This window comes from Pleurodeles waltl, chromosome 5 (genome assembly GCF_031143425.1).
Source record: "Pleurodeles waltl isolate 20211129_DDA chromosome 5, aPleWal1.hap1.20221129, whole genome shotgun sequence".
NCBI lineage: Eukaryota > Metazoa > Chordata > Amphibia > Caudata > Salamandridae > Pleurodeles > Pleurodeles waltl.
Genome location: NC_090444.1, coordinates 970023917 through 970039252, shown reverse-complemented (window position 1 = coordinate 970039252; position 15336 = coordinate 970023917). Strand labels below are relative to the sequence as shown.

Genomic DNA, 15336 nt, shown 5'->3' with positions numbered 1-15336 from the left:
CCATCTTGGAGCATGCTTTACCAGTGGGAGGCCGGATAATAAATTTTCTACCCCAGTGGAGGTCAATAACATTGGACCTGTGGGTATTGAGTATTGTAGAAAATGTATACACACTACCATACCAGGACTTTCCTCCTCCCTTCCCTCCTCGACAAAGTTTTTGTTCCGAAGAACATCTCCTGTTGCTTCAGCAGTAGGTCCAAACACTAATCTTTAAGATTGTAGTGTAGTAAGTTCCAGAGCAGGAACGGGGTCAGGGATGTTACTCGTGCCACTTCCTAATCCCCAAAAGGGAAGGTTTGTTTGTGTCTTTGTTTGCATCCCATACTAGATCTCGAGATTTTGAATTGGTTCCTCAAGCAGGTTTTTTTTAACTCTGACCCTAGCACTGGTGCTTCTTGCAATGGACCAAGAAGACCTAGTGGTTTCAGTCGATTTTCAGGGTAAATATTTTCACATCCCCATTGTGCAAACGCACAAGAAGTATCTCCATTTCATGGTGGGATCCCAAAATTATCACTATGCGGCCTGTTAGTTTGCTCTTACTTCTGCATCCCAGATGGTGAGAAAAACCGGTATTCCCTTACCTGGACGATTTGCTGCACAAAGCCAAGTCTCCAGAATTGGTGTTGCATCACTTGCAGTTGACAACTCAGTTGTTGGACATCCTGGGCTTTCCCATAAATGTGTCCAAGTCTCACCTCCCAGCGCACCCTGTTTATAGGGGCAGTACTGGACACTACAGTGAATTGTGCCAGTCCTCCTCTGCAGAGGATTCAAGACATTCAGGTTATGGTTCGGATGTTTCAGAATGGAGCAATGGTTCCAGTCCTGAAGGTCTTATGCCTGCTTGGTCTGATGGCTTCCTGTATTGTGTTGGTCACCCATGTACACTGGCACATGAGGGCCCTTCAGTGGTGCCTCCGCAGGCATTGGTTTCAGCACAACGGAGATCTCAGAGAGTCCGTCAGAATCTCCAGAGACACTGTAGCGAATCTTCAGGGGTGGAGTGTGGACGGGAGTCTATCTCAGGGAAGGTTGTTTTTTCCTCCACCTCCAGAGGCCACAGTAATAACAGATGCCTCCTTTCTAGGGTGGGGAGCACGTCTGGGGGATCTGGAGATCAAGGGAATTTGTTCTCCACAGGAACAGTTGTTACACATCAATCTGTTGGAGCTGTAGGCAATACGTCTAGCTCTTAAGGCCTTGCTCCCCTCTGCAGTCAGTTAGTGCAGCTCTTTACAGAAAATACTGCTGGAATGTGGTAAATAAACAGAGGTGTAGGCACACCTTCTCTGCAGAGAGGCTCTACAACTCTGGGTCTGGGCTCAGCACTATCAGATTTGCATTGTAGTAGATCACTTGGCAGGATTCCTGAATGTACTTGCGGACAGTCTCAGCCAACAGTTTTCACCTGATCACGAGTGGCGTCTTCATCTGGAGGTGGTATTACACATCTTCCGGCTATGGGGGACTGCTGAGATGCACCTGTTTGCCACTCACAAGAACTTGCACTGCTGTCGTTCTGCAGCCTCCAGTATCTGGGGGCGCGTTTCAGTTGGACTGGGGCTCCCAGCTGCTGTGCATTTCCCCCATACCTTTGATTCCTCAGGGTCTGAGGAAGATTTGCCAAGACGGGGCCCAAGTCATATTAATAGCCCCGCATTGGCCAAGAAGGGTGTGGTACACAGACCTCCTTTAACTCTCACTGTTCTCTTCGCTCCTTATCCCTCACAGGGAAGACCTTCTCTCGCAGTTGCAAGCTCCTACACCTCCAAAGCCTGCACCTACATGCCTGGAGATTAAACAGGGCAACCTGAGTTCTTTTTCCCTCCCCCCTGACGTGATGGATGTTATCTTATGTGCCAGGCGACACTCCACCAAGTCAGTGTACACTGGCAGATGGGCTAAAATTGTAAAGTGTGTGCGAAGAAAATTCTATTGATCCTATAAGAGCCCATTTATCCTGATGTTCTATGTTTTGCACTTTCTGTGGCGCAGCAAGGTTGTGCAATTGCAACAGTTAATGGATATTTGTCTGCCCTTTCGGCTTTCCTATGTTTACCTGACCCCTTTGTTCCAGGTCCCTATAGTGTTAAGATTTATTAAGGGACTTACTTGTAGATATCCCCCCACTCCGTTTATAATGTCTCAGTGGGATCTTAATTTAGTTCCTACTTTTTTAATGGGTTCTCCATTTGAACTCTTACATAGTTGTCCTTTGAGGTTACTCACTTTTAACACAGTTTTCCTAGAAGCCATAACATCTGCTAGGCGTGTTAGCGAATTGCAGATCCTTAGTGTTAAGCCTCCTTTCACAACTTTCTACATGAATAAGTTGGTGTTGAGAACCAGAGCTGCTTTCCTGTCAAAGGTGGTTATTTCCTTCCACTTGGGCCAGACTATCACCCTTCCTACTTTTTATCCTCCTCTTCATTCTTCTAAGGAGGAGAAAAGTCTTCATCGCTTGGACCCAAAGAGAGAGGTCAGATTTTAAATAGACAGAACACAAGAGTTTAGACTTGCTGATCAGCTCTTTGTGGGGTACATTGGCAAGTTGAAAGGAAAGTCAATTCACAAGAGGATCATCCTTTGTATTAAGATCTCCTACACCATGGCTAACAAGGAGCCTCAGGAAGGTATAGGAGCTCATTCCATTAGAGCGAAGTCTTCCACCTCTGCTTTGGCTAGGGGTGACCCTTGTTGTTGACATTTGTAAGGCAGCAACTTTGCCTCCCTCCAAACCTTTGCGAAGCATTACTGCTTAGACTCAGAGGTGAGGATGGACAGTCACTTTACCTGTTTTGTCTTGCAAGATTTGTTGGTATAGGTAGACAGGTACCCACCTCTGAGCACTGGACTGCTTGGGGATTTTATTCTAAAGGTGAGAAATCCACAGGTAGATGTATCCATCATTAGAACAAGTTACTTACCTTCGGTAGCACTTTTTCTGGTGGCTACAGTATCTACATGTGGATTCCTCACTGATCTACCTGCTTCCCTGTTTGTGAATCTATTTGTATATTATGTATATATTTCCCAAGGCATAGACATATTGGTCTATTTTTGTATCTGGTTCGCAACATGTTGTTGCATCTGTCATGTTGGTTTCACCCTTTCGTCTCGAAGACATGAAAAAAGTGGGTGGAAACCGACGTCAGCACCCGACGAGGACTTCTTATGGCTCCAGTGACGTCACATGGAGTCGCATGTGAAGCTGTGCTATTGTGACATCCTCGTCGACGTGGGAGAGCTATGAAGAAATGTTTCTGTGGAATGCTGGCTCATGGGGATATTCAAAAGGTGAGGTATCCACAGGGAGATATTGTATCAACCAGAGAAAGCGCTACCAAAGGTAAGTAACTTGTTCTTCTATGCAACTACGAGGCATTAAATACCACATAACTTTTTTTTTTAATGTATCAATATCAAAAATATATATACTGTGTATTGAATTAAAGTGCTTACTCTACTACATTCAATTACTGACTGGCAAATAAGGAGAACTTTGTTTAATTTTGAATAAATGTAAGTGGGGACTAACTGATAAATAAACCCCATATTGATATATAATCAATAGATAGTAAACCTATTGATGTAAGTTTAAAAAAAGTTGATCCAAGTATCAGAATTCATTTTTTTTATTTACATTTGTACCACAAATAAACTTAAACATAGTGAACAATGGGGACAAACTTTTTATGAGATTGAATATTGGAATGGTACCAGTGAAAGAATTTGACACTGACCGCATGGCTAAAACCTCAGTTGGTGCCAACAGTGTTTTATAATACTGATTTTTTTATGTAAAAAAAAAAAAAAACCTAAGCTAAACAGAGGATTGTATGTATAAACCTGAAATTGAATGTTGAGCAATTACTTAGTTTGTAAATGTGTTTTAAGCTTGGAATAAAGTAATTGTAGGAATGATTAAATATGAGTGAGTGTGAGGTGTAGTTGTGAATAAGGATGGAATCGTTTTTTTTGTGTAGACTAGAATATGTGCACACTGTTTTTTTTTCTAAAATGAATATTGAATTACTGAATTACTATGTTGGTAATATTCTTTTTTGGATTTGCACTAAATACATCAAATTGGTTAAGTATACAATCATCTTTTACCCTATACCTAAAAAAGACCTTATTTTAAAAACAAGACAAATTACACACCCATCCCTGTCGCATACCAAGTCTATTCCAAATGCATGTATCCTTAAACGAAGGCCCAACTTTGTCTGTACCAAGTACTGGGTGTGGGTCTCTGCTGTGCTGTGTATGTGTTAGAAATTGAGTTTCTAGCTCGTTGTCAGTTTATATGCTGTCCAAGTAGGGACCCTCACTTTAGTCAGGGTAAGTGCGATACACACCTAGGATAACCCCTGCTCTCACCCTCTTGGTAGCTTGGCACAAGCAGTCAGGCTTATCTCAGAAGCAATGTGTAAAGTATTTGTACAAACACACACAGCAACACAGTGCAAACACCACAGTTTAGTAAAATAGCCAATATTTATCTGAGTAAAACAAGACCAAAACAACAAAAATCCAACATACACAAGCAAAGATACGAATTTGAAAATATTAAACTTCAGTATAGCACTTAGAAACACAATAACACCAACTGGGGCTATTGTGACGTCATTGACCGAGTCGTTACCAAAATCCGATGCCACTCGCGAGGAGGATGGGGCCGGTCACGGAGTCACATTGACCCCCAGGCACAATACCTTTGGTAAACGAGGAAACAAGCCGATGCGCGGAGTCGGGGAGGTGAGACGTCACTGCATCTGGTGCAGCAGCGGTTCCTTACTGCAGAGCATGGGAGGTGACACGGCGTCCGTGCAAGGCATAGGTTCCTGATGATCCGACAGGGTTGATGAATCTGGCAGGTCAAGACGCGATGGGCGATCTCCAGGGTTGCAGTTACATCACGGACTCTAGGCGCTGCGGCGGAGTCTGGTGTCACGGATGTTGATGACACGGCCCTTCGGTACGTGCAGAGTCGTGGGACTTCGGCGAGTCTGCGGCGGCTTCGGGCTTGCGGTGTTGGTTATGGTCGTCTCACTCCAGTGGGGACTACGGCTTCGGGTTGCAGGCAGCGGCACGGGATCCTGCAGCAGTGCCGGTTCTGGAGTCGTCCGGAGTCTGGGTGCGTGGATAGACTTGTTTTCCCACCAGAGCTCACTTCCAAGGGCCCAGGAACTGGATTGGCAGCACTTGGCAAGTCGGGGTCCCCAGAAGGAGTGCCCAGGTGCTGGCAGGAGACGTCATTGATGTCCCTGAGACTTCTTACCATGAAGCAAGCTTAGTCCAAGCCCTTGAAGATACTTTACAAACAGGATTTTAGAGCGCAAAGTCCAGTCCTTTCCCTCTTAAGGCAGAAGCAGCAGTAACAGGCCAGCACAGAAAAGCAGCAGGCAGGTCCTCCTCATGCATCAAGCTCTTCTCCTTGGCAGAGGTTCCTCTTGATGCAGAAGTAATCTAAAAGTCAGAGGTTTTATGTCCACTAATTATACTCATTTCCACCTTTGAAGTAGACAAACTTCAAAGGAGTGTCTCTGTTGTTCACAAGATCCTGCCTTGCCCAGGCGAGGCCCCAGACACACTCCAGGGGGTTGGAGACTGCATTGTGTGGGGACGATAGCAGCCCTTTCAGGTGCAGGTATCCTATTGTCCCCACAACCCCCCCTCCCCCTGCCGCAGCGCAGGAAGACTCATCAGGATATGCAGGACACACCTCAGCTCCCTTTTTATCACTGTGTAGAAGGAATTCATAAATAGCCCAACTGTCAGTGTGACCCAAACGTGGATTCCATAGGCAGGCAGAGACACAGAGTGGTTAAGCAAGAAAATGTCCACTTTCTAAAAGTGACATTTTCAAACAGACAATCTAAAAACCAACTCTACCAAAAGATGCATAAATAAATTGTGAGTTCAGAGACCCCAAACTCCACTTGGGAAACTGAACTTAAAAGACATTTAATGACAGTTCCCATATTAACATCTGGGAGGGATAGACCTTGCAATAGTGAAAAACGAATTTGGTAGTATTTCACTATTAAGACATGCAAAACACTCAAGTACCTGCCCTACCTTTTAAATACACTGCACCCTACCAATGGGGCTACCTAGGCCCTACCTTAGGGGTGACTTACATGAAATAAAAGGGAAGGTTTGGGCGTGGGAAATGGGTACACTTGCCAGGTCGAATTGGCAGTGCAAAACTGCACAAACAGACACTGCTGTGGCAGGTCTGAGGCATGTTTACAGGGCTACTCATGTGGGTGGCACAATCGGTGCTGCAGGCCCACTAGTAGCATTTGATTTACAGGCCCTGGGTACCCATAGTGCTCTTTACTGGAGAGACCTACCAGTACAACAAATGTGCCAATCATGGAAAACCAATTACCAATATCTTTTAGACAGACAAAACTTGCACTTTAGCACTGGTTAGCAGTGGTGAAGTGCCCAGAGTATCAAAATCAGCAAAAAACGAATTACAGCACAGGGTCCAAAAAGAGGAGGTCAGAGGAAGAAAGTACAGGGAAACCACGCCAAGAGCTGCCAGGTCTAACAATATGCAATCCTATTCCCCAATGCACAATATGCTACGGAGTTAGACAAACAGGTCCCAAATATGGTACCTGGTGGACAGTGATGAAGGAAAGTACCCTCTTTCAGGCATGAGTACCCCCACTTTTTCCCTGCTGTCAATATGTTTTGACTGCGTTCACTGGGACTCCAGTGACTATGCTCTCTCTCTTTAAACTTGGTTGCTTGGACCACACACACCCCACATTTGGCATACTTGTGCCCCCTTGCAAGTCCCTAGTATATGGTACCCAGGGCTTTAGGGTACCAGGGTTCTCCCATGGGATGCAGCATGTAGTATGCCACCCATAGTAGGGAGCCGATGCAAAGTGTATCTTCAGGCCTGCCATTGCAGCCTGCGTGAAAGGGTGCCTGCAACCTTTTTACTACCGGCCACAGCACCAGGTCACTGTAAGCCACCCCTATGGTAGGCCCTCCTACCCCAGAGGGCAGGGTGCAAGTAACTGTGTGTGAGGGCACTCCTGCATGAGCAGAGGTGCCCTTGCAAACTCCAGCTCCATTTGCCTGGACTTTGAGAGTGCAGGGACGCCATTTTACACGTGTACTGGACATAGTCACTACCTATGTGCAGCTATATAAGGGTAACTCCAAACCTAGGCATGTTTGGTATCAAACATGTTGGAATCCTATCCCAATACTGTTGCCAGTATTGGAAGTTTGATTCCATGCACTCTGGGGGCTCCTTAGAGGACCCCCAGCATTGCTACCAACAGCTTTCTGGGGTTTTCTGGGCACCTCTCAGATGGGTTTCTGTCCTCCTGCTGCTTAATCAACTCAAGCCCAGGAAGGCAGAACAAAGGATTTTCTCTGGGAGAGAGGGCTAACACCCTCTCTCTTTGGAAATAGGTGTTACAGGCCTTGGGATGGGTAGCCTCCCCAAGCCACTGGTATGCTTTGAAGAGCACATTTGGTGCCCTCTTTGCATACACCAGTCTGCCCTGGTTCAGGGACCTCCAGTCCCTGTTCTGGCGCAAAACTGGACAATGGAAAGGGAAGTGACCACTCCCCTGTCCATCACCACCCCAGGTGTGGTGCCCAGAGCTCCTCCAGAGGGTCCCTTGATTCTACCATCTTGAATCCAATGTGGGCAAAGGCCTCTGGGAGCATCTGAGTGGCCAGGTGAGGCAGGTGACTTCAGAGCCCCCTCCCGGTAGGTGACCAATCCCCCTTCCAGGGCTATGTAGGGTCTCCTTCTTGGGTGGTTCCTCAGATTCGGCTTGCAAGAGTCCAGCAGGACTCCTCTGCAATCTCTACTTCGACTTCTGGAACCACGACTGGAACCTCCAGGAACCAACAATGTGCATCTATGACGAAGACTCTGCTAGCAACATTGTTTCCACAGCTCCTTCCAGCTCCTGCAACATTTCCCCGGCTGTGCATCCTCTGAGGGCAGCAAGTCTTCAGTCTAAACGAGATGGAAGAAGTAATCTACCTCGGAGTGAAGGAGTCTTTCCCCTGCATCCACTGGCACCAACAGCAACGACCGGCTGCATCAATCTCCTCTCAGCCTGAGCTGCGTGGATCCTACATCACGGGTGGTGGTCTGGAGTGATCTCCTTGGTCCTCTCTGCCAGCTGTCCAGCTTTGGTGGAGGGGCGCCCTTGCCTTCCCACGCAGGACAGAACCCCCGTGCACTGCGTCTCTTGCATTTACCAAGGCTTGTTGGCATCTCCAGGCTCTGTGTAGCCCCAGTCCCCAGCACTCTTCCCTACGATGCACAGCTGTCTGCATGCTTCTCCTGCGGCGTGGGACCCTTCTTAAATTATGCTGCGTGGGCTCCTCTGCAACTCTTGGGTCCTCTTCAAGTTGGTCTCCTGTGGGGGCCGTCTTTTCTTCTGTGGTGACTCTGCCTTGATGTTTGTTTAGCAACCTTAAGTGATGAATTTCAGGTACATTGAGGTCCTATGGCATATGCTTAGAATCAAATCAACTGAAATTTTGTATTGCATATATTCCTACAGATTTGCTACCCCGCATTAAAATATTTTACCTTTCAACTGCACTTTTTTAGTGAATACTTCTATTTGTTTTCTTTGTTATTCTAGTCCCTGGCCACCAGATTGTTATACTGTACTGCTGGAGTGCTTCTGAGAAGGCTCGAGGCAGACACAAGCCTACAAGGGGTCACTCATGTGATTGTTGATGAAGTTCATGAAAGAACCGAAGAGAGGTATATATTTACATCCAATATACATAATCAAATCAAATTTATGTATCTCATTGTTAATTAACACAGCACAAACCACAAAGACATGTTTTAAAAATACCATAAAGACTATAGTGTGATCTACAACTAAAAACAATTCCACATGTACAGTAACAGTTCTAGGAACAATCTGACTCATTAGAGTACATTAAAGAGTGATTGGCAATTAACCCAGTTTGGTTAATATCTGAAGCAATAACAGTCATAGATGTCTACGCCAATCAACACCAGTTACTACAGACACCCTTCAGTCGTTTTAAACTGCTTTAGCATCGGACTAAAACGTGCTGGGTAAAAACAGCGATTTACGAAAGCACCCCTGCAGCATTTTCCATAAATTTGACAAACTGAGCTTTATTGCTGGTGGAGACCTGCAAGGCACCGAATTAAGGCTTGCTAAAAAGTGTGCCTAAGTAAATGTTACTAAGGAGAGGAGTCATTCTAGAATATTTGTTGCTGCTATGCTAATGTGATCGGTTTTCTTCTCTGCAAAGCCGAATACAAATCATAAAAATATAATATTGTACATCTAATATCCTATGATAATGGTTTGTGTAAAGGAAAGTGTTAAACAAATAGAATAACTTTCCAGAAAACACATAATCAAAAGCGAAAGTACTTGACTGTTGACCAGGGGTCTCTAAGTTGCACACTTGTTCCTGGGTTTTGTTTAACCCATTTTTAATAATATTACTTGTGTTTTTCATGTTGTTCTGTGTATGCAATATTCCTTGTTTAAAGTGCTAAAATTGACAAGGTATATGTACATATACTCTTGTTACTGCTGTGACTTTAAACTGAGCAGTACTTTGTTTTTTCTGCAGTGACTTCCTGCTGCTGGTTTTGAAGGATGTAATTTTTCAGAGACCAGACATGTGTGTTATACTCATGAGTGCTACATTGAATGCAGAACTCTTCTCGCAATATTTCAAATCATGTCCAGTCATAAATATACCAGGTGAGTACAGTAACTGCTTAAAAAGCACCACTGAAGAATAACGTTTGAGATCTTATGTAATGAAGAGAGTTTCTCAAGGCTAACTAAGAACAGGAGCTTAAACAGGTGAAAGATGGGCAGCAGCATTACACACTTATTTACACGTAGAGAAAAGGGTACACCACATACAGGATTGTTAATTTACAAAGGTAGTAGCACAAATTCCTCTCTTGAGCAAATCATATATAGAGTATTGGCAGCAGCACTGCACTCCTCTTTTAAGGAACAGAAAAGGTACAGCACATACAGAAAGGAACCTGCAGAAAACAAATACAGACACTCACTCTTTCACTTTCTCTCACTCTTTCTCCCTCTCTGTCTTGCTTCCCCTCTCTTCTTTTTTTAATTTTCAGTCTTTCATTGTGAATCATGTTAAAGAACATTACAGAACAACATCAGTGTCTGTACTGCTGCAGGTTTTAATACATAAACACACAGAGAGGTTTGCTCATACGACCCGCCAGACCAGGAGTATATCCAAGTATCCAAACAATAAAAAATAATAACTGGCAAGAATAGAAAGAGCACAGATGTTACTTCGGACCTGAAACAAAACTGATGCAGGTGGGTTGAGTGACTGAAGTACAAAAATACTATTCGCTGCTTTAAATAGTGTAACCACCACTTATCTCTGTTCTTATTACTCCAAGACGTTCATTTATTGTTAATAATAAGATCAAAACAACAGGCATCCAAAACAATTATTATCTTATACCTCCCTTAAAGCAAACATGTAAAATTGTTAAAATCATATTAGCAAAAAGATTTTGTACACAACGAAAAACCCAAAGTAGTCTAAATGAGCAAAGAAATACAACTGTAACTTGTCATTGTCCTTATCAGGTTCCTATTGAGCTTCCAGTTGAACTAGTATCCATGTGTTTAAAAAAAATGTTTTTCGTTTTCAAAATATTCCTTAAAGTTAAGGGTGTAGCTATGGGGTGCAGCTTTGCTCCAGAAGTTGCAAAGTTGTATATGTGCTTCTTTGAGCACAAATGGATTGTATGGTGAGGCCAACCCCTTCAAACATGCCATCAAGAGATGGTATAGGTACATAGGTCATGTGCTCACAGTCTAGTAAGGACCCACCAATCTCTTGCAAGAATTCTATCAGAGGTTGAACAATCATACAAAGGAACTGAACTTTACCATTACTCAAAATATAAATAAGGTCAATTTTTTAGATTTGACAATTCAAGTGTGCAACAGAAGACTGTCATGTTCGAGGCATGTGTGGCACTATATACGCATGCTCATTATAATCCAGCTATCTAGTGTTGGGCTCGGATTTTTGCAAGTTGTTTTTTTTCAAAGAAAGTCTTTTGAGTCATAGGTATGGTGACTCCTCCTCTTGCTGGTAATGCACACAATCATTGTTAGATTGTTAGATTGTTCTCTGCTGCTTTCGATTTCGGACGTGTGCTCCTCTGCTCTGTATCAACATTTTTGTTTCCTAGCATTTAGGCCTTAACATCAGTGTTGTTTTAATCACGGTTATTTCTAAATCCCCATCTTTCTTTCATTGATCTCGTCTGGCAATTCAAATCAATCTCTGGCCCTATGGGCCTTTGCCATTTGGGGCAGTTCTCTATTTTCAAAGTCCCATCTGCATCATGTCCATCTGGTGAGGTGATGAAACAGAAATCGTTCTGTTTCTGCCCTCGCCTCCACACCAAGTTTCCACACACCAACCTACATCAGGTATGTAACTTATGCCTCTTTCAGGAACATCAGGAAGCTACTTGCGAGGCCTACAAGTCCTTTTGGTCCAAGAAGACGATCATGACCAAGGAGCTCAACGACTTGAGATGTTCTACCGCAGGGCCAAAGACACACCAGATCTCTTCTAATCTGAGGACCTTCAAAAAGAGGCTCCTACCCAGGTGTCCACAGAGGATGAGGGCACCTTTTGCCATAAAAAAAGCACAGGCTCCGAGTTGGAGATACAGCATGTCCCACCAGGCCAAGCAGTGAATACTGTGCCCCCTTCATTTTGGCCTCAAACCCTGCAAACCTCCCTACAGTGCAGCCCAACAGTTCCGACCGGCCAAAGTCTTCACATGGGCCACCACTGCCCTCAGGCCATGCTGGCACACACAGCTGCATTGGATACAGCCATCCCCTGCTCAGCGCTGAAAGATCAGCAAAAGACTCATGGTCCACAGCTGACTCCCCATCATCAGCTGATCCGCGGAGTTGAACGCGTTGGTGCTGAAACACTGCTCCACCTCTGCGCCGAAAGCGGCATCTTCAGATCCAAGACCCTCGACATCGAAACCATCTGGACCGAAGTCTGCATTAGAGCTGAAATCCTACTCCTTCTCCAAGCAGACGCTTGGGTCCGAACTTCTGGAGCCTGTGCTCCAACGGTTGCAGGAAGAAATAGACTTTAGGCAGAAACAGCTAGTCATGCACCCAGACACTGGTTGAATTCTGGAAAATCCTCCTTTTACCAGAGCACAACCAGCCAAGAGGCATTTAAGATTTGAAGAAACCTTGGAGATACCGGTCCCACCAAAGCACAGGAAAAAGGTCAATAAGGCTTCAAGCCCAATGCGCCTCAGCCCATCACCACTGCCTGTTGCACCATGCACAAACTTCCCACTGGCTTCATCTCCTGCATATGCAAAATATTCTCCAGAGGGTTCCATCCACTCTTCCAGGGGAGAATGGGGTGACAAAGATTAATTCTCCATTCCAAAACACAATGATCTGTAGGACACCTATGTCAAAGAACCACCTGCAGACACAGATCACTGGTCTGTAGTGGGCCAAACTTCCTCCTCCAGAGAACACCACTGCAAAACATGACATGATAGGTAAGTCTGCCTCTTATCACAAGGTTCAGCTTCACACAGTACCACTAGAGAAACATTTTCCTCTAGCCAACGCTCAGCACGATACCTGGCGATACTCAAAGGCATGCTTAGACACACACCTGATAGTTTTAAGGACCTGGTCAAGGCGTTTGTCATCATATGAAGGGTAGGTAAGAAATCCACTACCGCCTGACTCTTTAGTGGTCGCCACAGCAAGGAAAAGGGCAAATTCACAGACCTCTAATGAGGCACCCCACCCAAATAAAGAAAGCAAGAAAATAGATACAGCTGGTAAGAGGGTGGCTTCCCAGTCTGCCAACCACTGGATGATCACCAACTCTTTTGGACTCCTCTCCCGCTATGACAGAGCCCTCTGGGATACTTCCTTATGGGGTCACAACCGCCCCTAGAATCTTCAGCACATGTCTTGCAATAGTAGCTGCTCACTTGCGCAGACAAAAATATACACCTCTTTCCATTCCTAGACTACTGGCTCATCAAACGTGTGTCTCATCAAAAACGCTTGCAACGCAATCAGGCCACCATAAACATACTTCATCAACTAGGTTTTACCTTGAGCTCAGTCATACTTCACCTCCAACCACTTCAAATACAACCATACCAGGGAGCCATCCTCCGCTCACAACGGGGGGGGGGGATCGCTTACCCCAGTGCCTCCCGGATTCAGTCCTTCCAAGCACTTATTCCCTAATTCCAGCCTCATCAACAACTAACAGTGAGGACAGTCATGTGTCTCCTAAGTATGATGGCTTCATGTATGGCCTTAGTACCTCATGCCAGACTGACCATGCGTCCTATGCAGAAGTGCTTAGCGCACCGATTAACTCAAGCGAAGGGTTAATTTGAAGATCTAGTTTTGGTCGGCCATCAAGCTTACCACTGTCTGCAGTGGTGAAACACCAAAAAACTCCTCAAAGGATGGCCTTTCCTAGAACCAGTTCCTCAGAGAACCATATCAACGGTCGCCTCTTTCACAGGTTGGGGAGTGCATTCTCAAGATGTAACTGTCCCAAGATTCTAGACACACAGCCAGAGACATCTCCATACCAATCACCTGGGGTTGCTAGCTGTTCCCTCAGTTGTTCAAAGCCTTCCTTCCTCACCTGATTGGCAAGGTAGTCCTGATCAAAAGAGATAACATGGCTACCATGAATTATCTCCAAAAGTAGGGGGGCACCAGGTCCTCTCAGCTTTCTTATCTTGTCAAGACCATTTGGAGGTGGGCCCTCTGGTATAAACATTCACCTGTTAGCCGAGTACCTCCCGGGAGTGGAAAATAACTTTGCAGATCTCAGCAGGAGGCACCAGCAAGTCCATGAGTGGGAACTCCACCAACAAGCCTTCTTCCCATGCTACCAGGGTTGGGGTCAACCAGACTTAGACCATTTCATCACAGCAGAAAATGCCAAACGCCCAAACTTCGCCTCCAGGTTCCCAAACAGAATATTCCTAGGTCCAGGATATTTGTTTACGCTTTTCCACCTCTTCCATTGCTTCCGTTTGTGGTTCGCAAACTTCAGCAGATATCTCTCAACCTCATTTTGGTGATTCCCACATGTGACAGCAACAATGGTTCACCACTCTTCTAGAAATCACAGTGGTTTTACATGAGGTGCTGCCGAACAGGCCCTTCTCACGCAAAGCCATGGAGAAATCAGACACCCGGAACTCAGGTCACATAACCTTGCACTCTAGCTTCTGAAGTCTTAGAGTATGGCTATTTAAATCTGCCACAACCCTGTATGGACAGTCTTAAAGAAGCATGTAGGCCCACTAACCATGCCTGTTAGGCTGCAAAGCAGAAAAGATTTGTTCACTATTTCCGTGCCAAACGCATTGATCCTTTAGGAGCCAAGGTTCAAGACATTGTCTGTAAATTATTTCACTTACACACCTTTTGTTTAGCTTTTACATCTATAAAGCTACATCTAGCAGCAGTTGCTGCATATCTACAAAACCGACAACTCACTTCCCTATTTAGAATTCCAGTCATCGAGGTCTTCCTAGAAGGTCTTAAGAGTCATTCTTCCTAGGGTACCACGCGCTCCCAATTGGAATATCAATATTGCATTAACAAGTTTAATGGACCCTCCATTCGAACCCCTCTACTCCTCACCCTCCAGTGTTTGTCCTCAAAGATATCATTCCTAGTTGCTATCACTTCACTCTGCTTGTAGTAGGTGTGGAATTCTGTCCTGAATTATCTGCAGGAATGCCTGTTACCTTGGACTGCCCCCTAGTTCCAGTCCCAACTTTCAGTTTGTGCAAAATAGCAGTTATTCTGATTTACAGTGTGAAGAAATGTAATCAAGTCTCTAAAAAACTGCATAGGCTTCTGCAGGTTAGAAGATTCATTTTAAGGTCCTTTGGCAATAAACCATTTAATGGCCAGCTGAGTTGTGAGGTTTTCTATTTTTATCCTAAGCTCATGTTCTGCCCATCTTAGTAAAAGGTTGTTTTCAATTCTACACCATCATATTTGGGACCAGTTCGCTACCTATATAATTATGATTTCTAAGAATTAATCCTTTAGCAGAGCCAGGAAGTAACATTGGTTGAGCTAAAATATTGTTTTCGTTGTCCTTGGGCTGCCAGTCCTAGCACCAGGATACTTTTGGTGAACCTGTACTGAGTCTTCACACTGTTTATCTGCTTTCTGAATTTGAAGATTTGTGGAGAAATGT

At 44.8% G+C, this 15336-nt stretch overlaps 1 protein-coding gene across 1 annotated transcript in view; it reads left to right on the top strand.

Annotated features, from left to right (window-relative positions):
• The window catches only part of DHX57 (DExH-box helicase 57), a 531935-nt gene that overhangs the window by 199454 nt on the left and 317145 nt on the right, over positions 1–15336 (top strand). Inside the window, exons 9-10 of the mRNA XM_069235106.1 lie at positions 8655–8779; positions 9640–9773. Of these exons, the coding sequence (XP_069091207.1) occupies positions 8655–8779; positions 9640–9773 (259 nt within the window). The remainder of the gene's footprint in view (positions 1–8654; positions 8780–9639; positions 9774–15336) is intronic.